Genomic DNA, 25,774 nt, shown 5'->3' on the forward strand with positions numbered 1-25,774 from the left:
CCAAACCCGTAAGACCTTCGTTTGTTTTCAGAACACAAAGTAAGATATTTTAGATGAAATCTGAGGGTATCTAATCCACACATAGGCAGCAACGATATTGCACCTTTAGAGGTCCAGAAAGGTACTAAAGACATTGTTAAAACTGTCGACATAACTGCAGTGGTTCAACTTTATTATTATGAAGTGACGAGAATACTTTTTGTGCGAAAAAACAAAACAAAAATAACACCTTTGTTCAACAAATTCGTCTGTCCCCTGTCATACTGCTACGCTATTTTCGTTACAAAGCTTCAGTGCTTACGTCCAAACGGTGGCTCAGTATTGGCCGGCTCTGGTCATGTGATCAGCACGACGCATGCCTGAGCCCGCGTTCAGACATAAACACTGAAGCTCTGCAATGAAAATAGCATAGCAATATGACAGGGGACAGACGAATTTGCTGAACAAAGTCATTATTTTTGTTTTGTTTTTTTGCACAAAAAGTATTCTCGTCGCTATATAATATTTTGTAAATTTTGAACACAAAAAAAGTTACGGACTGCATCTTTAAAAAAATATTCTGGCTCTTCCAAGCTTTATAATGGGAGTGAACAGTAACCGAGATTTTGAAGCTTAAAAAAGCACATCCATCCATCATAAAAGTAATCCATTCGTCCAACCACATCCAACCAAGCTGTATTCATGTTACCGTAACTCTTGAACCGTTTGCACTATCAAAATAATTCAAACTGCTCCTGACAGTAGACAACATGCGCTTTACGCCAATATACGGCTTATTACGGTAATTGTATGCTTTCCGTCAGCAAATGACAGCGGCTTTCAGGGAAAGCGGGAAGGAAGAATTTGAACAGAGAAATACGGAGCGCGGCAGTTTACAGAGTTTTCGATTACAAAACATTATTAAAAAATGGACAAAAACATGGCGAAAACAGGGTATACAAGAGAGGAGGCGATTGAGTTTATTTTTGATGACACTTGGGAGGAGGCTGAGCGGGACTCTTCAGTCCCGGAGTCTGCATATTCAGACGTTGAGGAGGCGTATGCTGCTGGTGTTGATCCAGACGTGGATTGGTAAGTGAAACTTGTCCTTTTTTTTCTAATTACACTGTGAGAAATGTCAGTAAAATATACATAGATTCAGTGTTTCAGTTCAAAACACCACTGTTTCATGCATTTTAGAATGTGCTGTGCATTTGTATGTGTGCATGCATGCGCATGTATGTGTGCGTTCATGTGTCGCATGCATGTGTTTGCGTTCATGTGTATGCATGCATGTGTGTTCCTGCATGTGTGTAAGCGTGCATTCAAGTGTTTTCATGCCTGTGTGTGCATTCATGTGTTTGCATGCATGAATGTGTGATGTGTGCGTACATGCGTGATGTGTGCAGGCTTTATTTTTGTTATTTCATTGTTGTGTTCATTGTCTGTTTTTTTTTTACAATGTTGCTTTTTACTAATGTATAGTTTCATAATGAAAATACATTTATGAATATATAGTGAGTTTGTAACACAAGGTTGTATTTTTTTCCAGTGTGGCTTCTGAAGAAGCAAATGGGCCATCCACATCCTCCACGACGACACCTCAGAGGGGCCGTGGGCGCAGCCGTGGACGCAGTCGTAGCCGTGGACGCAGTCGTAGCCGTGAGGAATCACGTAGCCTTTCACCAGTAACACAAGGGGAAAGATGGAAGACGGAGGCAGAACCTGATATACTGCCCAATGTTCCAAGGTTTACTCCCAAGAGAATGCCTGGAGTGCAGCCTCCACTCATATTTGGAAAAATGTCTCCGCTTGATATTTTCAGTCAGTATTTTGATGACAAAGTCATAAAGATCTTGCGTGAAAACACAAACAAGAATGCGGTGAGAAATCTGGAGAGGGGTAGGAAATTCACATGGGCTGAAATATGCCCTGAAGAAATGAAAAAGTACATTGGTCTGCTTCTCTACATGGGTGTGATGGATCTGCCAAAAGTGAGGGACTTCTGGAGGAAGAAGACTTTGTTTCATGTTCCCTTTCCCGCTACTGTGATGTCCAGAGATCGTTTCCTAACAATCTCCTGCAATCTGCATATCAGTGATCCAATGGAAGATGCAGAGAATGACAAGAAACGGGGCACAGAGGCGTATGACTGTCTCCACAGAGTGCAACCACTCTTGGACATTATGAGGAACCGGTGCATGTCTATTTACCACCCTAAACAGCACATTTCTGTTGATGAGAGGATGGTTGCCACTAAAGCCAGGGTATCCTTCAAGCAGTACATGAAGGCCAAGCCCACTAAGTGGGGCATAAAACTTTTTGTGATGGCTGATGTCAACGGCTACACCATTGACTTCAAAACCTACACCGAGAAGTCAAAATTTTCATCTGGGAAAGGCCTGTCTTTTGATGTTGTCACATCACTGGTGAACCAAGACTACCTGGGGTCAGGTTACGTGGTTTATTGTGACAATTTCTATACAAGCCCTCTCCTCTTTCGACACCTGCGACAGCTGGGATTTGGTGCATGTGGGACTTACCGAGAAGGAAGAGCTGGTGTTCCTTCCACCAAACAAAATGCCCTGAACAAAAGGTCACCAAGAGGCTCCATTCGCTGGATCAGAGATGATGACCTTTTGTTTGTGAAGTAGATGGACACAAGGGAGGTCTCCATGTGTACAACTGTCCACACAGTGTACAGCGGGGAGACTGTGCCTAGGTGGCAGACAACAGAGGATGGGCAAAAACAGAGGGTCCCTGTTCCCAGGCCAACTGCAGTTCGGCAGTACAATAAGTACATGGCGGGAGTTGACACCTCTGACCAGATGCTAGGAACAAAGTCAGTGCACCACAAAACGCGTAAGTGGTACATGACCGTTTTTCAGCACTTCCTGGACATTGCAGTGACCAACAGCTTCATTTTACACAAAGAGTTGTGTGCCATCCATCAGAACAAGCCCATGACACGGCAAAACTTTCAGGAAGCTGCTGGCTGCTCAGCTCACAGGCGTTCCCCTGGATGGCAGCCCCAAAGAAAGATGCGATCATCTGCCTGTTCCTGTGAGTGGCATTCAGGACCCATCGAAGAAGGCCAGCATGGGTCGGCGTCGTTGCGTACAATGTAAAAAGAGCACCCCATGGAAGTGCCAGGAGTGTGATGTGGGCCTATGCTTGCAATTAGATAGGAACTGCTTCAGAGAGCACCACATTTGAGTGACTGGATTGAATTATCAAAAAACACCTGGAGAACTGGGGTAAAAAAAGGCTCCTGAGTGAAAACTCTGCAACCCAGTTTCACAAAAAAGACTTGTATATATGTATTATAGTTCATTTTTGAAGTTTGAAGTGTTAGATTCTTTCGTCCATGAGTTTTCAGATTTTTTCTACATAAAAAGCAGTAAAATTTATTCCCGTTTTTAAGTTTTTTTTTCTATTTAAATTCTATTTTCAAACTCAACACACACATTAATGTTCAATAACTGTAATTTATTGAAAGCCATTTGTTTTCTGAAAAAAATGACACCTTCCACTTGAAGATAGCACATTGTGTTATAATTTTAGTCAAAAAACCAAAATATGTGAAAACGACCTATTTTAGCTTCAGGTTCTAAAGGGTTAATAAAGGCCGTCAGAAGCGAAGTGATTGGTTTTTGTAAGGAAAATATCCATATTTATAACTTTATAGACTATAATCACTAGCTTCCGTTAACGGGGCGTTCACGAGAGAGTCAAGTTCGGGCGTATGACGTAGGATGTAGGATTAGCGTAAGCTTAGGTGAGAGTAGACGCCTCTCGCGGTTCAAACAAATAGGGCTGGGCAACAAACTCAAGCTCCTCCGACATTTCTCTTTAAAAATTCTCATTTTAGACTTCTAATTCGTGACCGATGTTTTGTTTTGCTCTATCCTCTGTGCTTCCGCGTTCATCAATACATCATGCGTCAGGTCAGAGTTCACTCTCTTCTGCTCGTGTTTGGAAGCCAGTGATTCTAGTTTATAAAATTATAAATATGGATATTTTTCTAACAAAAACGCATTGTTTCGCTTCAGAAGGCCTTTATTAACCCCCTGCAGTCGTATGGATTACTCTTATGATGGATGGATGTGCTTTTTTGGGCTTCAAAATCTCGGTTACTATTCACTCCCATTATAAAGCTTGGAAGAGCCATAATATTTTTTTTAATATAACTCTGATTGTGTTTGACTGAAATAAGATGGCTTGAGGGTGAGTAAATTATGGGATAATTTTCATTTTTGGGTGAACTAACCCTTTAAATACATTTGAAGAAATATTTAAAGATTGTAAGAAAAATGTTACTTTTTACTTGTTTTCTTTCAATCTTTCTTTTGCATAGTAACTGTTCAATGGTGTGCGCATCATGCATTCTTTTCTCTTGGCATGTAGGTTGTTTGTCAGGCCTGTTCAACCAACGAACATCCACTGAAATATCTGAAGAATCACCTCGCTCGAGTTTGCGATCACTGCTTCTCCATTTTGCAGCAGAACAGTTCAGGTTCATCATGCAAACACACTCACACGGAAACTCTGTCTGCTTTAAGCCAATGTATTTGTATTGATTTGTATTAAATAAGAGCATGTGTGACTCTTTACTAATACTAGGTGACCAAGCATCCAGTAATATGCCTCTTTCACCTACTAGCAAGTCCCCTGGTTCCTTTCCATTCAGAAAGCAGAAGAAAATACCAGCAGCCCTAAAAGAGGTGATGATCCAAAGAACTGCAACTGTGTTTCATATGCCAATCAAAGCTGACTTAATCTGACCTAATGTCATAAAGACAGTTTCCAGTTCACAGTGTGTTGAGGTTTGTCTCGCTCCAGCCATCCACAACTGTCTTGAGCCACCTCTGGCATCTTAAAGACATGAAATATGTGATGTTTGATATGTAAATCTATAATTTTGTGAAAATAATGGTAGTATGTGTTTTATCAACCATGCTTGAGCGACTGAAGTCAAACGTGATATCTTTTTACGAGCATTTTTGGCAGGTGAAAATATGCACTCTGACCAGTGTATAATTACATTTTTGTGGTTACTGAAGCATCTGAAAACCCTGTTGAAATGAAGGGTGTTTCTCCAAGGTAGGCAGAAAAAAATAATCTCAAAAAATTTGGATGAGAAATACGCCCGGTTTCACAGACAGGGCTTAGATTAAGCCAGGCTTAGGCCTTAGTTCAATTAGGACATTTAAGTAGCTTTTATAAACATGCCTCAGAAAAAAAACAACAACTGGTGTGCATCTTGAGACAAAACAATGAAACTGACATGTTTTAAGATATGTCTGTGCGAGTTGGTTTTAGTTAAAACAGCTCAAACATACATTTTAGTCTGGGACTAGGCTGTGAAACCCGGGGATAAAGTAATATAACATTTGATGATGTTTCTTGAGCACCAAATCAGCATAGTAGAATAATTTCAGAGGCACGAAGACTGGAGTAATGGCCGCCCAAAATTCAGCTTTACAATCACAGGAAAAAATTGCATTTAGTATTCCACAAGAATCGAATCATTTAAAAAATGTAATCATTTTATTTTTGTCAAATAAATGCAGCCTTGTGAGCATAATAGACTTCTTTCAAAAATATTTAAAAATCTTTCAAATTTCTGAACAATAGTGTGTGTCAGTAAATTTAATCTATTCATTAATTTTAGGTTTCAGCTAACACAGATGGTTCCTCGATGAGCGGCTACTTGGAGAGGACGAAAGCCAACAGGAAACAGTGGAAACGGTTCTGGTTTGTCATCATGAACAAAGTTCTGTACACTTATGCTGCCAGTGAGGTAAGAATATATAAATGCAGAAATTTAAATAAAATGAAATACTGAGCATAAATGAGTACACCCCCTCTGAACATAAAGATGTTTTTATTAATATATATATATATATTAATTATCACTATTACAATTCATGGAAAGATGAAAACATTTAAAGTATACTTAATAAAATGTCATCAATATCTGTAAAATAAGTAAATTAGCCAATTTTGCTTAAATGAAGGGTTGCAAAAGTGAGTACACCCTTGATTAAAGGGTTAGTTCACCCCAAAATGAAAATTATGTCATTAATTACTCACCCTCATGTCGTTTCAAACCTGTAAGACTTTAGTTCATCTTGGAAACACAAATATATTTTTAATGAAATCTGAGAGCTTTCTGTTCCTCCTTAGACAGCTACGTAACTGAAACTTTGATGCTTCAAAAAGTTCATAAAGATATTGTAAAACTAATCCATATGAATTAAGTGGTTTATTCCAAATTCTTTGAAGAGACTCGAATGCTTTATATGACGAACAGATTGAAATTAGGCGCTTACTCACATATAAACATTGATCAGCGAACATAAACAGAAGCTCAGCTGAACCTGAATGACATGTGAGAACAAACCTCTTGAGGAAGCTCAAACGTGCTGCGTAACACGAGAATGAACCTCATTGGTTCTTGAGGAAGTTCAAATTTGGTTCGTAACACATAAATGAACCTCAGTGGTTCTTGATGAAGCTCAAATGTGCTGCGTAACACACGAGAATGAACCTCATTGGTTCTCACACGTCATGCAAACATGCTTGAGCTTCCTTTTGTTTACCACATGTGATGTGCGAGTTGATGAATGTTTGTGAATAAAAGCCTAAATTCAATTTCTTCATTATATAAAGCGATCATTTCTCTTCAAAAAATTTTGGACTAAATTACTCAATTCAAAGGTGTATTAAGAAAATAAATGGAGTCCATTTAAATATTTGGTACAATAAGGTTCATTAGTTAAACATTAGTTAATGTATTAACTAACAAACTAACCATGAGCAATACATTTGTTACTGTATTTACTAATGTTCGTTAACGTTAGTTAAGGAAAATACAGTAGTTCATTGTTTGTTCATGTTAGTTCACAGTGCATTAACTAATGTTAACAAGATTTTTATAATGTGTTAGTAAATGCTGAAATTAACATTAACAAAGATTAATAAATGCTGTATAAGTGCAGTTCATTATTAGTTCATGTTAACTAATGAACCTTATTGTAAAGTGTTCCCAAATTTTTTGTAGAATTTGAGGTTGGACTGAATGCTACTCCTGTTTCTAGTGCGTCTGGTGTTTTGGAATGATAGTATCTTTCCACTGTCTCTGTGATTTAAGAAGTTTCTGAGAACAAAAATAGTCATTGATGTGTAAATCTGGCCAATCATGTTAATGTGTGGTTTCTGTCATCAAACATCCAGCAAATGAGTGAGCAGTTTTTTTTTTTTTTTTTTTTCTTTTCAGTTTAGTTTCAATAGTCTTTTTGATGTTTTGAAAATTAGGTTTTTCCCTATAACTTTTTTTTTTTTTTTTTTTTTTTTTGCAATAAACAGTAAATCTTCCAATATAGACCAACTGCTTTTCTTGTTGTTTTCTCTTTTACATATTATGAAGTGAATGTTTTGTAGTTATTCAGTGCTTTTCCTTAATTTATCTGATGTTTTTGCATGATATAGTAAAAATCGTGTTACGCTGTTAAATTTTTGCTTTATGACCACACTTTATCGTATTTAATCAACTAATGAATCCACTGTTACCAGTTCATTGCACTCGATTATATGTATTTTATACACTATTATAAATATTTTCAGTTTAGAATCTTTATTTATTTTGCATTTATATATTATTTTATTTGTTGTATCTAGGATGTAGCAGCTTTGGAAAGTCAACCCCTTCTCGGATTCTCTCTCCGAACAGAAAAACCAGAATCTTCATTGCATTTTAAACTTTATCACAAAAACACTCTTTACTACATTTTTAGAGCAAGTGACAGCCAGATCTGTGAAAGGTGAATGTACTGTAATACTCAAATCATTTAGTGTTTGTAGTCTTTTTCCGGCATATAAAAAATAATCACATATACATTTTTTTTTTTTTTTTTTTCCTCGTAGATGGATTGAAGCTATCCAGGAAGCCACGGTCCTCTAACCTTCTCTTCCTTAACAACATGTGATGTTTCAGACCAGATCTTCATACAAAAGACACATAATACCATATTTAAGTTATCTCATGACTAACTTGTTTATATTTGTGGCTCACCACATTTTCATGTCCAATTGTTACAATGAAAAGTGTTGTGAAGTGAATATTTTTAGTTATCAAATACTTCGTAATATATCTGATAATGCTTTTGCATAATATATTAAAAAATCATATTATTAAGCTGTTATATTTATGCTTTATGGCAAATCCATTGTAACCAGTTGCACTCAATAAATGTATTTTTATAGTTTTTTCTTTCTTTTCAGTATTTTGTCATTTTATAATTTTTTTTATATATTTTTATACTTTAAAATATTGTATATTGTACTCTAATCAGTTTAATATAATTGTACAATTATACATTTATTTTATTCAACTATTTATTATCACTCATCAGGCTCAGGTGAAAGTATTTATAGTATTACAAGCCTTACGTGTCACTCCGAGAGAATAACTTGAGGTAATACTATGGTAATACCTCTAGCAGGACAGGTAGGGGGTTGAGACTGATCTGAACTGGGTCAGGGGTCAAACTGCCTACGTCACAAGCTCCTAAGATGGCGTTTTGATGACGACGGGAGAAGTAAGGACCCCTGCCCTTGTTTAAAAGGTATTTAAAAAGAAAATATATTTCTTTTCGTTTATGTATGATATAAATAAGTGCGTTATGTTGAACTGAGGAACTAATGTTTATTATTAAAACACCAACGGCATTAAATACATTGTGCGATCCGCTTACCCACAGCTTGTAAGGTATCATTTCCTGTTTTTTTTTTGTTTTTTTTTTTACTTTAAATGAGCTTTAAAATTGTTCGGTCTTTGTCTCTTTGCAAACATCTATACTATCATCCATACTATTCAGGCGTGGCAGAGAGTATAAATTATTATTTTGACATATACGCTCGTAAGCACGTCTGTAAAGGATCAGTGTCCGCAGTTCCGCATTTATTAAGATACAGATACATGTATTTTTACTTCGAACCCACCGTGTGCTTTAACGAGCCCGGGCTTGTTATTCACGGATATGTTGTTTTCGACGAGTATATGTTGATGTTTTCTTTTATAACCTTTTGAAATGAAACCAAAACACATTTTAAAACGCGTGTAGTTTCGCAATTTTAATCAAAGACCAGCCCCAATTAATTAGCACATGCGCGTTTGGTCGTAATCTGTAACCCGTAGCGTTTAAATGTTGGAATCTTGTTTATGGATCAATACAACACTGTACCCGACTCAAAAACGGGCGATGACTGTTAATATACTTTAATTATGACCATTATGTCCATGTGTTATTTAAAATTACCACAGCTTCTGCTAAAATGCTGTAGTTTGTGCAGTTTTTATCAGTACTGTAAAATCCTAATAAACCAATTGTGTTTCTAAAAGTAGTGTAAGCTTTATAAATCTTTTTTTTTTTATTGTTAGCCAAAACAGTCAACAAAAAGGTTGATATAAAGTAACCAATGTTTTAATTTAGTAATAGCTTGAGTGACTATTCTGGCAAAAACTGGTTACAGTTGGTGTTTTTGGTAAGTGACATTTTTCTTTTCTCTATCTTAGGGAAATTTTTAGCTGTAACATACACTTTTCAGGCCAAAAGCATTGTAGTTGGTCACTGCACTCTCAAACTACTCATTTGGAGTATGTGAATATTTTGCAGTCAAATTTTGTGTTTAAAATCGGTGACTTAACATCAATAATTGTCTATTGAACCATAATTTCTGATTCAGTTATGTCATGGCCAATGATTCATGGGAGTAGTTCGCATCATGAAAGAATTAAGTAGGCATGAAATGGAAATTTACCTCATTTTCTAAATACATCTTAATGATTTTATTGTGAACAATTTTCTCTTTTTTTTTTTTTTTTTTTTTTGATAATTTGATTCACAATATGGAAGAAGTGATCTGTCGCTTTCTTTTAGGGTTGGCTCGATACCACAATTTTGGCTTTGGTATGAAACCAGAATCTAATACCTCAGTATCGATACTAAATACAGCTATTAAATAACTACCATAGGTGACTAAGCGGCTGAATTAAAAACAGTTTTATTAAGAACACTGCATGAAACTCTGCAGTAACAAATGTTGCTTGTTTTCAAGCATAAATATATAATAAACATAAATGGCATTTTACAGTGCTCCATACTAAAAAACTTAAATGAGACAATTAAAATTGTATTTTTTTTTTTTTATTATTATTGAACTATTGAATTATACAAAAAGTGCAATCTTCCTATAAAAAGTAACACTGTACAACACAGAATAAGGGGCAGATCTATTAGTTTGCATTTACGCTCCAAGACTTAAAGGTGCAATATGTAAGAATTTTGCAGTAAAATATCCAAAAACCACTAGGCCAGTGTTATATATTTAGTTCACTTGAGTACTTACAATATCCCAAATGTTTGCAACTATTTGTAAATCGTGAGAAAATTGCAATTTTTAACCAAGTCTCTGGGACGTGTGAGGAGTCGCCTGTCAATTGCGTCATACCCGCGTTTCCCTCGGTTTCCAGTTTTATTTTGTAGAAACCATGGAAACACCAAAGACGCTTTAATATTTACATGTTTTAATAGACTAGGGAACAACTGTTTTGATATATTTATAGACAGAAAACTAATTATTGTTACATAGCTCAACACGTTTAGTTTTATTGTTTAAAACTAATTTTTTTTTTTTTTTTTTTTTTTTTTTGTGTGTGTGAGTACCATGCTTTACCATGCCTCAGAGAAAAACACTATTTTGTGAAGTAGCTAACATAGCACAATAACATGCAGCTTTATTTTTAGTAACAGTAATACAGCATTTTCTCCATCATACAATACGTTTTAAAATTAATTGCATGCCATTTATAAACACAAGCCATCCAGCATTTAATATGATATTCTAAAATCGATCTATCTTACTGCAGTGTGCAACAAGTGTCTCACAGCAGCCACCGAATGAACGCACAGAGTAATGTTATAACATCTTCAACACTCTCAAATGTATCTAATATGATAAACAGAGCTGCGTTACCTAATGACCGGAAAAGCGGAAGCAGCGCCGGCGACTGTGGCATAATAAAAGTTCCGCTGCTCGTGAGGCGTGTGTTGTGCAATCACTCCAGCGGCCTCGTTCAGCTCCCACAACACTCGGTCCTGCTCTGCTTCATACTACAGTAACGTTAATAATCGCATCCATGAAAATGATTTCTTCCCGAGTCCTATCCAAATTCTTTTCCACCGGTCTTTGAGGTGAAGACCACATGTCCCAAGATTCCGCGCTCAAACTTGGCATCATCAAGCTACGCCTTTGTTTTGAATAGGCCTCTAGCGACCTCTAGCGGACAGAAAATATTACATATTGCACCTTTAATGCACAATCTATTTTGAATACAGTATCGGGTTTTTTTTTGTTTGTTTGTTTGTTTTTCTCGTCTGTTGCTATGGTTATCACTGTCAATCATCACAGTTTTGGATTTAATACACCATTTAAATAAGGTGGTCAATCCAGAAACTTTGAAATGTGCAGTTAGAAGCCTGACAGATGTATATTATATACAAAAAGCGAGCAAAGAGCGCTCCCATTACAATCACTGAAGCTCAGCACCACCACCTAACTGACTTAGCGAAAACTCCCGTTATAATCAATGAATCTGATAATACAGCACAATGAATCTCTTTACATGCCGTTCCACACCCGTAAGACCTTTGTTAATCTTCGGAACACAAATTAAGATATTTTTGTTGAAATCCGATGGCTCAGTGAGGCCTCCATAGCTAGCAATGACATTTCTTCTCTCAAGATCCATTAATGTACTAAAAACATATTTAAATCAGTTCATGTGAGTACAGTGGTTCAATATAAATATTATAAACCGACGAGAATATTTTTGGTGTGCCAAAAAAAACGACTTCTATAGTGATGGCCGATTTCAAAACACTGCGTCAGGAAGCTTCAGAGCATTATGAATCAGTGTGTCGAATCAGCGGTGTCTAATGCTAACTCGCTTCTGCGTTTTGGCCTACAAATTGATGTCATACCTGCACCACTCTATTATCGTGTAGAGTGTGTTTTATCTGTTTGATCCATATTGTTCCTCCTTTGTCACAGTTGTCTATCGATTTGGGTAACAAGCATAATTAAAACAGCAACATCAAATGTCCCAGGCTCTTGGCCCCGCCCTGCTTCATACCACAGTAATGTTAATAAAACTTTAATACATTAGCTCACCCATGAACCCGATATGTGCCTGAGTCCTGTCGGATTGCTTTCCATTGACTGGCTGTGGAGGTGAAGACAACAAGTCCCATGATTCCACGCTCATTCACAGCATCATCAAGCTACACCTTTGTTTTGAATAAGCGACCCCTAGCGGCGAAAATAACATATTGTGCCTTTATTGACTGACTTTATTTATAACTGCATAATATGATGAAGTGAAGTCGCATTCTTAAAATAAGTAATCTAAGCATTTTATCATCTGCTTGTTGTTCCCTAGATTTTTTTTTAGTTAATGGTGCACTATGCAGGATTGCATGATGCAGGATTACTGTTTGTAAACACAACATTCAAACTTGGTCCCTCCTCACGGGTGGAATACCGCCAGAAGCGCAAGCCGTGTGTCGTGATTGGCTGGGGCTACACACCCACTGGCCAAAGGTTGTAGTCCAGAAATGTCCTGAGCACAGGAATTCAAGAAGAAAATAAGAAATTACAGGCAGAGGACAATGTCTCTGTAGACACAAACACAACCACACACTTCTAGTGCACCATAAGCAATGATTGAAAGGCATTATTTTTGTATTGAGTCTATATTGGGGCAGTCGTGGCCTAATAGTCAGAGAGTCAGACTGGTAACCAGAAGGTTGCGGGTTCGATTCTCAATAATGGCAGGAAATGACTAAGGTGTCCTTGAGCAAGGCGCTTAACCCCCAGTCGCTCCCCTCACTATTCCTAATGTGTGTGCACTAATTGGGTTGGGGTTGATTAAATGCAGAGGACAAATTCTGAGTATGGGTTATCATTCTTGGCCTTCACATGTCACTTAATTTTTTCCTGAAATCCTGCATAGTGCACCTTTTAAGGCAAAGCAGATGTTATTGATTATCCGTGAGGGTTTGTGTCACACCAAAATAACATCTAGTCATCCTTTCTTACAGTGACACCAATGCAAAACATCAAGGGTAGGCGATGGAGCTCCCCAACTACGCCAGTCAACTGCTTCTCCAGCTCAATCAACAACGCTCCAAGGGCTTCTTGTGCGATGTCATCATCATGGTTGAGAATACGCTCTTCCGAGCCCACAAAAGTGTCCTCGCTGCCACCAGCCACTACTTTAAGTCTCTTGTCCTTCATGATAACCTCATCCACCTCGACCCTGATATGGTGGATCCAGCTGTTTTCCAGCAAATTCTGGATTTCATTTACACCGGCAGATTGTCAGATGAGACTTTTGAGGGTCTGGACTTGAGCTCTCTGCTCACCACAGCTAACTTTCTTCAGCTCAATGACCTCGCAAACCTGTGCTCCAGTAAGATGAACCAAAATGGATCCCTCAATAGTGTAGCTGGTGGGAGCTCCAAATCTTCATTTCGCCTGTACGAAGACCACTCATCAGACACTGAAACATACACGTGTATGACTCCTCCCAAAAAAAGGCATAATGCTGAAAGTAAATGTATTGCAAGGAAAAAGCAGGAATTGGGGTTGGATTTGTCTAAGAAAAATTTTCATTCTGAGACAACAGTCAATGATGAGTTTTTTCTTTCTAGAAACATCTCCAACAATATGCAGCTGGGAATAAATGGGAAGTGTGTTCCAAAGAAAGAGAAGTGGATAATTCCTTTGGATGGAGCTCAGGAAAGAAAAAGGGAGGGATCCCGAAGAAAATCCAAGGTCAATGGTTACATTCCTCTTAGCAGGGTTGGAAGTCAACTAAGCCAGAATCAGACTTTCACTTTACAGTTGTCTGTAAAGAAAGAGAAAGGAATTGGAGGGAAAAAAGATGAAACTGACGGCCAAAAACCAAACAATGGCAGCACCAATTTTGTATACCAAAAGGAGACCTTTCTCAAAGAAGCTGAAGGGGACAACCCTTACGTTTGTATACCATGTGAAAAGGGTTTTCCCTCCTCTGAGAGTCTCAAGTCCCATGTGGAAAGTCATTTGGATGAAGACCTTGATGTGAAGGTTGAGGATGAGGAGGAAGAGGAACGCGATGGAGACGCTGGAGTCACCAGAGTCTCGCATGAAGCTGCCGAAAGCCTGGAGCAAAGTCCGCTAAAGTCGCTCAAAGATGTTGACACGTTGCGTCCATTCCCTTGCAACATTTGCGGCAAGATGTTCACACAGCGCGGTACTATGACCCGCCACATGCGCAGCCACCTCGGCCTAAAGCCATTTGCATGTGAGGAGTGTGGTATGCGCTTCACCAGGCAGTACCGTCTCACTGAACACATGCGTGTCCATTCAGGGGAGAAACCGTATGAGTGCCAGGTCTGTGGTGGGAAATTTACGCAACAAAGAAACCTCATTAGTCACATGCGGATGCATACCTCAGCATCTTAGAACAGGTCAAAGAGCCCTAAACTTGGATAATGCAGATACCAACAGTTCTCCAGAGTGCTTTGGTTTAGGTTCTTTTAACTAGGGTTCAGTTTTCCAACAAGTTCTCCAGAACACTACAAAGTTCCAGCTAGATCTTCTTTACAGAGGTTTTTTTATTAGCTAATTTCATCCAAAAAAGTTCTAGAATTCTAAAAAGAGTCCTCTAGCTCAAAAAGGAAACCACTGTAGTCTAATCTAGGGTAATGTTTTGGCCACAAATCTTAGAACTTAAATTTTTTTCTGCAGTTTACTTTTTGATCTAATTTAGGGTTTAGTTTCAGCCATAAATTCTTACACTGTCAGTCCAAATCCTATTATTTGTGTATCCAAATTGGAATCCAAATTAGTGACTGTCCATACTGTGCATCACAACTGTTTGGATCTGATTTGTGTGTCCCGTGGCTCTTTCGTTTACTGGAATATCTGCATTGGTTTCTATGACAATGACATTGAGTTAGTAGGCATACGCCAAAAACAACAGCAACATGGAGCAGTTTGCAATACAGATGTTGTCTTATGTACAGCATGACAATTTGTAGCCGGTGCGCAGGACTACTGCATCTTATGAGGCAGCGGCAGATATGTAGGAGGCTGATATGAGCGGCTTTGTTCCGTGTTGTCGTCTCCACCGGTCTCAAAACATGTCTCCATTATATTGTCACTTTCTGCTCGTCCAGCACTTTGCAACAACACAACTTTGTTTCTGCAGCGACTTTCAGTATGTTTCTTATAACAATGTGTTTACAAATAGGCTCGGATTCTAATCGGATATCCACAAAAATCGGATTTAGACTGACATTCTGAACAAGGCTTAGGAGTAGCCAACTTGGAGGGCTGCCTTCCTGCAGACTTGGGTTTCAACCCTGCTCCAATCAACTGATTATCTGGATCAGGTGCATTTAATTAGGGTTGATTAGCCCTGAAGGAGCAGGGTTCCTCAAATCTGGCCCTGGAGGGCTGCTGCCCTGCAGAGTTAAGCTCAAACCCTGGTCAACCTCACCTACTTGTAATTGAAGACCTTAATTGGATTGTTCACGTGTCCTTGTTTAGGGATTGAGCTAAACTGGGCAGTGGTCTTCCAGAGCCGGATTTGAGGAACCCTGATCTAGAGTAGGGGAGCAAAACTCTGTTCCTGCAGAGTTTAGCTTCAACTCTAATTAAATGCACCTGATCAAGCTAATCAAGTCATTCAGCATTATTTGGTATGTGTGTTTGAGCAGGGTTGGGACTAAACAAGGGGTGTCCAAACTCAGTCCTGGAGGGCCACTGTCCTGCAGAGTTTAGCTCCAACTTGCCTCAACTCACCTGCTTGGAAGTTTCTAGTATGGGTTGGAGCTAAACTCTGCAGGACAGTGGCCCTCCATGAGCAGGATTGGACACCCCTGGACTAAACACTGCAGGACTGCGGCCCTCCAGGAGCTGAGTTTGGCACCCCTGATGTAGAGGGTTCTTTGTAGAATTCTAAGAATTTGTGGCCAAAATGGAACTCCAGATTATCTCAAAAGGAAACCTCTGTACACTATTCAAGGGTTCAGGTTTGGCCACAAATCCTCTAGAACTCTATATGAAGATGGATTTAGTTTACCTTTTGAGCTAATCTAGTATTCAGTTTGGATCACAAGTCCTTTAGGATTCTACAAAAGAATCCTCTTACTCTACACTCATTTCCTTTTTGAGCAAATCTAGGGTTCATTTTCACCCACAAATTCTACAAAGATTCTTCTATGCTGCAAATGAAACTTCTGTAGAGAAGATCTAGAGCATTATTTTTAGCATTCTTTTTCTACTCTCAAAAAGAAGACCGCTGTTGTCTAAACTAGGGTTCAGTAAGGTTTCTCTACAGTTGACTTTTTTTATATAGTTAATCTAGAGTTCAGTTTTTCCTGCAAATCCTCTAGAATGCTACAAAGAATTATTTTGATCTTCGTAGAAGTATGGCGATGCCATTTCCTGATAAGTATAAAAATGCCAACTTCAGCCAATACCTGCTGTTATACCTCTTTCTATAAACCTTCTTATTCTTCTTGTGCATGAGTTATTGTTATTGTTAGTGTGTAGCTAAACAAATATCAAGTTTATCCACTTAGTGATGTAGTTTGTTCTATTAAAACGAAAATTACCTCAAATAGCTAGTAATTCTCTCAGAACTGAAACAACCGAATGTTCCTGGTGATGCCAGGTATTTTACAGCAGTGACTTGCGATACCTCTCGAATGTAATTTAGGAATTGTGATATAGTTTAGGCTTCAGAAACGCACCGCTATAAAAAAAGCTATCTGGTTGTTTACTTGAATACACAAACTTGCTACCTCAGATTAAACCAAACCCTCTGATTAGCCTGTATGAGATTTAAGACTACATTGGACAAGATAAACTACGTGTTGTCTTCCATAATTAAGTCACTCTGTCTAGATTAATTAATGAGCTTAAACTGACATCTGATCCAGAACAGAGGAAAACACACTGCCTGTTTTAATGTACACTTTTCAGGGGGTCGGGTAATACTTCACTGTAGGGTTGCGATCTGAGCTGGTGAAGTCATATTGCTTGAGCAATTAGGGTGTTTTGATGTACAGTTCCAAAGAAATATTGAATGTTGAAATGCTGAAGAAATACTGTAAAACTATATAACCAAATCTATATTCTTGCTAAATATTTAAGTCTAATTTATGCTTCTTTCAATTCAGGTTTATATTATAATCATTTTTCTTTTTTTTTCAGGGGTTTTCCTTTGGGTTTTTTGTTTTATTATTATTTCCCAATGCTTCAACCAATGGCTTAATTTATGCAGCATGTTGTCCATATTTTCTTGTGGCATGTGCATTGTTCTTATGAATTTAAAAATGTTAGGTTTAGCAGATTGCATTCACGCATTTAGTGTTGAAATGAGACCAAAAGCTTAAAGTCAAAACCTACTGTAAATATCTTTGGGTATCTTAATGTAAATGACATTTTATTGTTATCAGTTGATATATTACTGAAACTTTTACTTGTTCAGATATGAAATGATTTTCTTACTGTGTTTGAATATCTCTAAACCATGTTTATTTTAAACTACCTCTGGTTGGGTATTTTGAACATTGTACCACAGGTTTTCATCATGCTGGAGGGCTTTTTAAACAATACCTAATTTTGAGTTTGTTTTGTAGCTGGTCGTCTGTTCTGGTAATATCAAAAAGGGTACTTTAAATAATAGATCAATTTGTCGAATTATTATTTAATTTGCTGAATTGCCATTACAGGCACTCTTTGTTCAGTTTGTGCTTGCTTTTTTTCCCTTTCTTTTTGCTTTATATTGAGATGATTATTTGACATTGTCTGTAAATCAATACAATTCTAGAATATTCAGGAACTTTTTATTACATAATGGGACTTGAAACTGAACTTCAAAACTGTGACAATACTTTCATTTGCATCCTCTGCAAACCTCAGGGAACATTTTAGGGACACATCCCAATGAACTTTTTGAACCATAAAGCGCCATTAATCAATGTTTTTGCAGCTTTTTTTTTTGTTTGTTTGTTTGTTTTTTTTATTCTCTACAACTAACACAATGCGCCTTCAGAAGGTTAGGCAGCTCTTTCCATAAGCAGTACAGGTTTGTGTGTGTACATGTATGGTTTTGATGTGGTTTTCAAATGCTTTTGAAATGTCAAGTACTTTGTTCAGAAATAATGATACTAAAGTATTTGCAACCTGTTTATGAAAACCAAAGCACATTTTCACTCTTTGAAGAATTTAAGGTCCTGTTGTGAGTAACATTGTTCTCAGTTATGACATGAAATAAAATTAAATGCTGATCAAATAACTGCACCTTCCCGTTTGATTTTTTTGTTTGTTTTTAATTGATGTGAATTTGTAAATAAACAAACATATTCTATGCCAAAAAAGTAAAATATCTCAACATAAAATATAATTTTTGAAAATAAAAATTCACAAACTCGGTATGTTTACACGACAACGATGTACTAAAGTTTTTCCTTTGCTTTTTTTCATGTACAGACAACAACATTGTCAAAATGATCCCCCCATGAAAACTAAAAACGCTGTATTCTGCTGTCAGGCCAGTAATTGGCGATGCCACTTTGTATAGAAAAACTATAGACCGCCTATAGACCGAACACATAATACGCATGCGTATGACATCACCGTTTTCACAAAATTATGTTTTTGTAGTTTACACTGAGACAAGCGGTATCGTTTTCAAAAACTTCACTTTGAAACCCGTTTTCAAAAGTTTGCGTTTTCAGGCCCCCAAAACGCCATTGTCATGTAAATGAACGACCAAAATGCTTAAAGGATTAGTTGACTTTCAAATGAAAATTTCCCAAGCTTTACTCACCCTAAAGCCATCCTAGGTGTATCTGACTTTCTTCTTTCTGATGAACACAATCGGAAATATATTAATAAATATTCTGACGCATCTGAGCTTTATAATGGCAGTGAGCGATCCCAACAAGTATGAGCTGAAGAAAGTGCATCCATCCACATCCATCCATCATAAAACGCGTACTCCACATGGCTCTGGGGGTTAATAAAGGCCTTCTGAAGAGAAGCGATGCGTTTGTGTAAAAAAATAAAAAATTCGTATTCAACTTAGAAGAAAGCGCAATTACGCTACATCCTACGCCTTCCGTATTCAACTTACGAAAAAAGCTTAACTGACGCGACGCCAGTTCTTTTTTTTTTTTTTTTTTTTTTTTTTTGCAATCTGGTGGAAGCTGGATATTTTACTTCATAACTTGTTAAATATTGATATTTGTTTTACACAAACGCATCGCTTCTCTTCAGAAGGCCTTTATTAACCCCCCGGTGCTCATACTCATTGGTATCGCTCACTGCCATTATGAAACTCGGATGCGTCAGGATATTTATTAATATCTCAGATTGTGTTCATCAGAAAGAAGAAAGTCATATACACCTAGGATGGCTTAAGGGTTAGTAAAACTTGGGCTAATATTCATTTGAAAGTCAACTAATCCTTTAAAAAAAATTGTGTTTAGTTGAAAATGGTGTGTAAACAGCCCTTAAAAAAACAAAAACTTTTAAAATGGATTTTACTTATAACTTACATGTTGAATGAAAAAGTAGTCTAGCACTAAAAAGTTGGAATGGAAATTGTAGGCAGTATACAGTATGTACTGCACAAAGTGCAGTACACTACTCCATTTCAAACAGCCAATAGCTCTAAGTAACAGTGTTTACATATCTTGTCCAGTAGGTGGCAGCCAGACTCCACACAACTGCTGGAAGTGATCACCATTGTTCATCAAGCTTTGTGAGATGCAGTTTGAGGAAATTGTGGGCTTTTGGAGTGGGAAATTTGGGAATACTATAGTTTGAGAGCTTCTTTGTTGTACTGACAGCCTCATTGCAGCCTTCATCTGCTAGTAGAAACCTACCTGTTACAGATCTGCATCCCCACACAAGCAAGTTGAGTCCTCTTGTCCTAAACCTTCACTGAACTTAAGATAAGGCCCAGTGTTTTCACATGTAAATGGCTGTGGCGTATTGTTAGCACAGAGTGCCTCAGAGGGGTTCTGCCGAGCTTTCTTACGGCTTCAGGGTCTTATCTGATGGTGTGCAGGCCCTGTAGTGTAGGACAAGCAGACAGGGTTCAGAGAATGTGGCAGGCACAGGTCGCTCAGAGAATAGAACAGCTGGCAGCATCCCACGTGCGGCTTCCAAAAAGAGAGAGCAGACACTCTGAGCAGGGTGGGAACTTGCATACTAAGAAATCTACAAACATAGAAATCCCCTTTGTGGCATTATCAGAGAGGGGACAGCTTGTGCTATGCACATAGAGACAAGTACACAGTGAAAGAAACATTCAGACCAGTTGAATAAGAAGTCTTTGCTCACTTTGTTCTTATCTCACTTTTGCATAGTCTTTGCATAGTTAAAGTTTCAGTGACCCGCATTGTTTTGGTTTCTTATTTTAACCTTTCAAACAAATTTAAAAGGTTAAAGATGCTAATTCACTTTTTTTGGACATTTTATGTCAGACATCATTTTCACAAAGGAGCCTGATACCTAGTTTTTATTCACTGGTTCTCTACATGTTAAAGTTACAAAGGCTACTTATATGCCTTAAAGTCTTCAGAAACAAAAACACTGATTTGAAATATATATACTTGAGATATATACTGTGTGTGTGAGTTTATGTAAAATATGTAAACTGAAACAAAGGAATCCACACAGATAATAAAATAAAACCCATTAGGAGATCCATGAAATTATTTGAAAAGAAAAGCTGCAAGCAGCAATTATCGGGGTTCAAGCGCTTTAAGGCCTTTACGCACATGTGTAAAAAAGGTATTATGTTTTAATTAGCAAGCCTGTAACCATCTTGATCATAGATGAAGAAGACCATTTACAGCCAATACAGGCAATTTACCATAGAAAATTTAGTTTTTAAAGCTTGTTAACATTAATCGAATGGTTGAGCTAGTTCGCCAAAGTTGTTTTTTTTTAAATAATCTCCAATATTTAACGAATGATTCAATGGACAGAGGCGGTCCTAGAGGCAAAGTTGCTCAGAATGAGGAGTTCTACCATGTGGTCCAGATGTCGTGGGCGTGTGCGAAAAATCGCGCGACCCACGATCCTTCACCCATGCGAAAAACGCAAAGGTGCCCTCCATGGCAGATTTCTTTCAAATTTCTCACAGGCCTCTAGGGTCGTGAGTCAAACAGGCCCAGTGAGTTTCATTCCGAATGGCCTCTATCAACCTCGTTTGATAGCTGCTTAAAATTCATTGGCCGATGGCTTCCATGTTTTTTGAGATACGTCAATGTCCTCATATACAATCATGGCACCTTGAACGAAGACACTGCATGCCAGTTTTCAAGACAATCGGACAAACGGTGAAGTAGCTATAGCTGTTTTCATGTTTTTTTCATGTTATAGCACCACCAAGTGGCTAGTTGCCACGTCCTTTTTTTCGCAACCACAGAATGAGCTTTTACATATGTGTGCTGAGTTTGGTGAAAATATCTCATTCCGTTCAAGAGTTATAGCCATTTTGGTAAAACGTTTTGGCGGCTCTTAGGGACCGTGAATAGAAATTTCAAATTTTTTTAATAATTATTGACAATCAGACTCCGGAGAATCTCACTACTGGTTTGGTTCTGATCGGGCCAAAAAAATAACACTAGCTCGCAAATGTAGGTTTTTCAAAAAATCCAAAATACCTGAAAATGTGAAAGATGATAAATGCGATTCCGAGGCATGCAGTTTGTCTGTCCTGAGCCAAGGATTCCAACAACATAAAGCCCTACGACAAGCCGACGCCGACGAACTAGTGGCGACAAAAGCAGACTGCGGGGTTGGCTCACGTCGGCAGCGTCTGGATCCAAAGTTGGCCTGACACACCAAACCAACGCTCGACACCCGACAGCCAAGTAGCACGTCCATTCTGCACCTGCGTAAGAAGAAAAGCCTTTCCGTACCAGCAGGTCGCAGTAGCTGAACAGCCAATCAGAATGATCAGATGGCCCGACTGACCGACGAGCTCCGACGCCGTTTCAACGTCGAATCGGCCAAAAAAAAGCTGACGAGGACCAACTTCAGCCGACAGTGTGGGACACACTGAGAAAACTTAGTCGGCCGATGAACAAAAACTGCCCGATGGCCGACCGTCGGCTTGGTGTGTTCTAGGCTTAAGACAGCCTTCGCCTAACAGTTTAGAAGTTATAAGCGTTTTCGTACTTTTCACCATTATAGCACCCACGTCAGGCCGATTGGGCCGAGCCTTGGTGATGTTGTAGGTGGTGTGAGTACTACCAGCCCTCAAAGTCTCTACGATTTAAGATTTGGTATGCCCTTTTGGTATCATTTTTAAGGTATAATGCTGATCCTTGGAAAACTGAACTATTACAATAGGGTTTCAACGCTACGCGTTTGAACCCCTAATGAACAATTGAAACTACCTGAAATTGAAATACAATTAACTTATATTTATTTATTTTCTTTAGGTTGAATCAAACTTAATGTTTGATGACTAAAATGGGCCAGAAATTAGCAAAATAAATGACACTTCTAACGCTGTAAAAAAGTGAATGTGTTGTACTATCGTTAGAAACACAAAGCAGGCAGCGTCTCAATGTCCTGCAGTTGGTATGTGTTGACAACGAATGTCAATTTACAACAAACGCATCAAAGAACTATCGAATGTCACTTTTGTCCTGTGCATTCCAGGTTGCAAGGTGGAAACTGGCTGAAGAAGACAAAAATTTGCTGTAATTGGCGCTCACACAATAGAGGATAGTGTAAAGGTCAATGGGGCTTATTGTAAAGTACACAACAAAAGCGCATTACAGGAGCAGACATAATGCAGAGTGGCTGTTGGCAGTAAAATCAGAACGTGTGTGGTTTCAAATGACCAGTGTTACACTTTATCAAGGCCCTGTTCTTGTCTCCTCGTGATATATGAGTTTCTGTATCAGTAATAAATGCAATGTGCTGTGTGCGCACTCGCCGAATACTCTTGTGTAGCCCATGTTCTCGAGCTCACGCAGTCGCATTTATCAAAAACACCGCTTTATCAGCATACTGCTTTCGGTTCTCTTATAAATATTCCTACGGCCGAAGTGTAGCTAGGTCAGAAACACACAAGCACAAAAGAATATGGAGAATAAAAGGCAGAAAATGTAGCGCTGAGAGGGTTGATGCGGTTTTGAGTTGTGCTTTTGTTCCCGGCTCTAGCCCGAGACACCCTCCCCTCAGCGGGACAACGGCGCGGAATGAAGGCCTATTCAGCGGAGGGAGTGGTGCTCCGCGAACACCCCCCGCATCTTCTTACCCTCGGCCCGTCCTGGTCACCAGCAACTCTCTCTGTTTGAGCCTGTCAAAGGGGCCGGAGGGATCCACCCCTGAACTCAGCCATCACTCCACGCGCTGTGTCTACACTGCAAGTGACTGACGTGACGTGACACAACTAGAACGCTCCCATTATAAGCAACAAAGCGGTGTACAAAAAACACGGTTTGAAAAGGACTGCTTTAGCATCTGCAGCAAAATGGTATGAACAAATATTTTACAAATAAACATAAGTTTTGCTGTATTTGCAAAAATGCTATAGATTTGTTTCTGTTAATTGTGTACAGCAGTCTATAATGTACTTACAATGGTCAAAGTCTAAGCTTAAAAGCAAAAATGTGCAGATTGTATGGTAAAGAGCATTTATTGACCATATACAGTATCATATTTGGCCACTCTAAATTATGAACATGATCAAACCTTCAGGTCATGGTGCACGTGGTGCAGTAGTATTTCATGAACATTTACTGGACTGAAGAAACTACTTGATTATCCATACTTTTTTTTTTTTTTTTTTTTTTAGAAAAATCATGTTAAAATGTATCAAATGCAAATATGTATCGAATGGGATACATCAGGCTTTTGAGAAACATTTATTTGTACATCTCTCAATCATCATTGTTTTGCATTGCATTATATGTTTTGCCCCCCACAATAAAAAAAAACTATACAGAGCTTTTATCATAAAACTATAAGCATTTACTAAGACATATTATAGGGAGATATAGAGTAACAACTGATTCACACCGATCAGGCATAATATTATGACCACTGACAGGTGAAGTGAATAACACTGATTATCTATTCATCTCTTCTGTTAGTGGGTGGGATATATTAGGCAGCAAGTGAACATTTTGTCCTCAAAGTTGATGTGTTAGAAGCAGGAAAAATGGGCAAGCGTAAGGATTTGAGTGAGTTTGACAAGGGCCAAATTGTGATGGCTAGACGACTGGGTCAGAGCATCTCCAAAACTGCAGCTCTTGTGGGGTGTTCCCGGTGCTGCAGTGGTCAGTATCTATCAAAAGTGGTCCAAGGAAGGAATAGTGGTGAACCGGCGACAGGGTCATGGGCGGCCAAGGCTCATTGATGCACGTGGGGAGCGAAGGCTGGCCCGTGTGGTCCGATCCAACAGACGAGCTACTGTAGCTCAAATTGCTCAAGAAGTTAATGCTGGTTCTGATAGAAAGGTGTCAGAATACACAGTGCATCACAGTTTGTTGAGTATGGGGCTGCATAGCTGCAGATCAGTGAGGGTGCCCATGCTGACCCCCGTCCACTGCCGAAAGCAGCAACAGTGGGCACGTGAGCATCAGAACTGGACCACGGAGCAATGGAAGGTGGCCTGGTCTGATGAATCACGTTACATCACAAGCATGGCCGGGTGCGTGTACCTTACCTGGGGAACACATGGCACCAGGATGCACTATGGGAAGAAGGCAAGCCGGTGGAGGCAGTGTGATGCTTTGGGCAATGTTCTGCTGGGAAACCTTGGGTCCTGCCATCCATGTGGATGTTACTTTGACACATACCACCTACCTAAGCATTGTTGCAGACTGTCACAGATCCTCAGCAGAGACCACAAGAACCAGACATGACCTCTGCACAGACCCTATGGCTGTGGTTCCCAATCACATTCCTGGAGGTCCCCCAACACTGCACATTTTGCCTGTCTCCCTAATCAAACACACCTGATTCAAGTCATCAGCTTATTGGTAGAGACTCCAAGACCTGAAATGGGTGTGTCAGACAAAGGAGACATGCAAAATGTGCAGCGCTAGGGAGGCTCCAGGAACGTGGTTGGGAACCACTGCCCTATGGTCAGCTTTGGCTCCATACCGGCATGATGAACCCGATCTTCAATCAAAAGGAACTGGATGAATATTTGAATGCTACTGACTGAGCCTGGTTCTCCCAAGGTTTTTTTCCATTTCTCTCACCTGATGGAGTTTGGGTTCCTTGCCACTGTCACCTCTGGCTTGCTTATTGGGACACTTAATATTCAACAGTATTATTTATCTGACTGTACTGACGCTGTTGTATGAGAACTGAAGCTGGACCATCACTGTTTTCTGCAGAACTGCTTATAGATTAAATGAACTAATTTAATAATTGATGATCTTTACAACAGAACTGAATCAACACTGAACTGACTTCAGCTGAACAACAGCTGAAATGCATAATTTTCCTGTTACCACTGTAAAGCTGCTTTGAAACAATCTCTATTGTATAAAGCGCTATATAAATAAAGGTAACTTGACTTGACCTTACTAATTTCTATGGTAGAATTTTTCTCTGTGTAAATAGCTCCTTTCTTGTATCTTTGCATATATCATGTCAAAGTTACTATGTGTGCTTATATAAA

The 25,774-nt window shown here is 38.7% G+C and overlaps 2 protein-coding genes across 4 annotated transcripts in view; both read left to right on the forward strand.

Annotated features, from left to right (window-relative positions):
* LOC127507224 (FYVE, RhoGEF and PH domain-containing protein 6-like) overlaps nt 1–8,264 on the forward strand; it is a 31,194-nt gene extending 22,930 nt beyond the window's left edge. The window contains exons 18-22 of one of the 2 annotated variants that reach the window (XM_051884192.1): nt 4,387–4,495; nt 4,603–4,703; nt 5,654–5,782; nt 7,663–7,805; nt 7,909–8,264. In XM_051884192.1, coding sequence (XP_051740152.1) covers nt 4,387–4,495; nt 4,603–4,703; nt 5,654–5,782; nt 7,663–7,805; nt 7,909–7,945 — 519 coding nt within the window. In that variant the 3' untranslated portion in view covers nt 7,946–8,264. Of the gene's footprint in view, nt 1–4,386; nt 4,496–4,602; nt 4,704–5,653; nt 5,783–7,662; nt 7,806–7,908 lie in introns of those variants that run through there. The other variant, XR_007928287.1, reaches the window with a different exon arrangement.
* A 187-nt stretch (nt 8,265–8,451) lies between these two features.
* On the forward strand, nt 8,452–18,405 carry hic1l (hypermethylated in cancer 1 like). 2 transcript variants are annotated; one of them, XM_051884193.1, is made up of 3 exons: nt 8,452–8,609; nt 13,146–14,481; nt 17,314–18,405. In XM_051884193.1, the coding sequence occupies exons 2-3, from the start codon at nt 13,177–13,179 to the stop codon at nt 17,425–17,427; spliced, it is 1,419 nt and encodes a 472-aa protein (XP_051740153.1). In that variant the 5' UTR covers nt 8,452–8,609; nt 13,146–13,176; the 3' UTR covers nt 17,428–18,405. The 2 variants fall into 2 exon arrangements, with proteins under 2 accessions (XP_051740153.1, XP_051740154.1); XM_051884194.1 differs by having other exon boundaries at nt 13,146–18,405.
* The last annotated feature ends 7,369 nt before the right edge of the window (nt 18,406–25,774 follow it).

Source organism: Ctenopharyngodon idella, chromosome 24 (assembly GCF_019924925.1).
Source record: "Ctenopharyngodon idella isolate HZGC_01 chromosome 24, HZGC01, whole genome shotgun sequence".
NCBI lineage: Eukaryota > Metazoa > Chordata > Actinopteri > Cypriniformes > Xenocyprididae > Ctenopharyngodon > Ctenopharyngodon idella.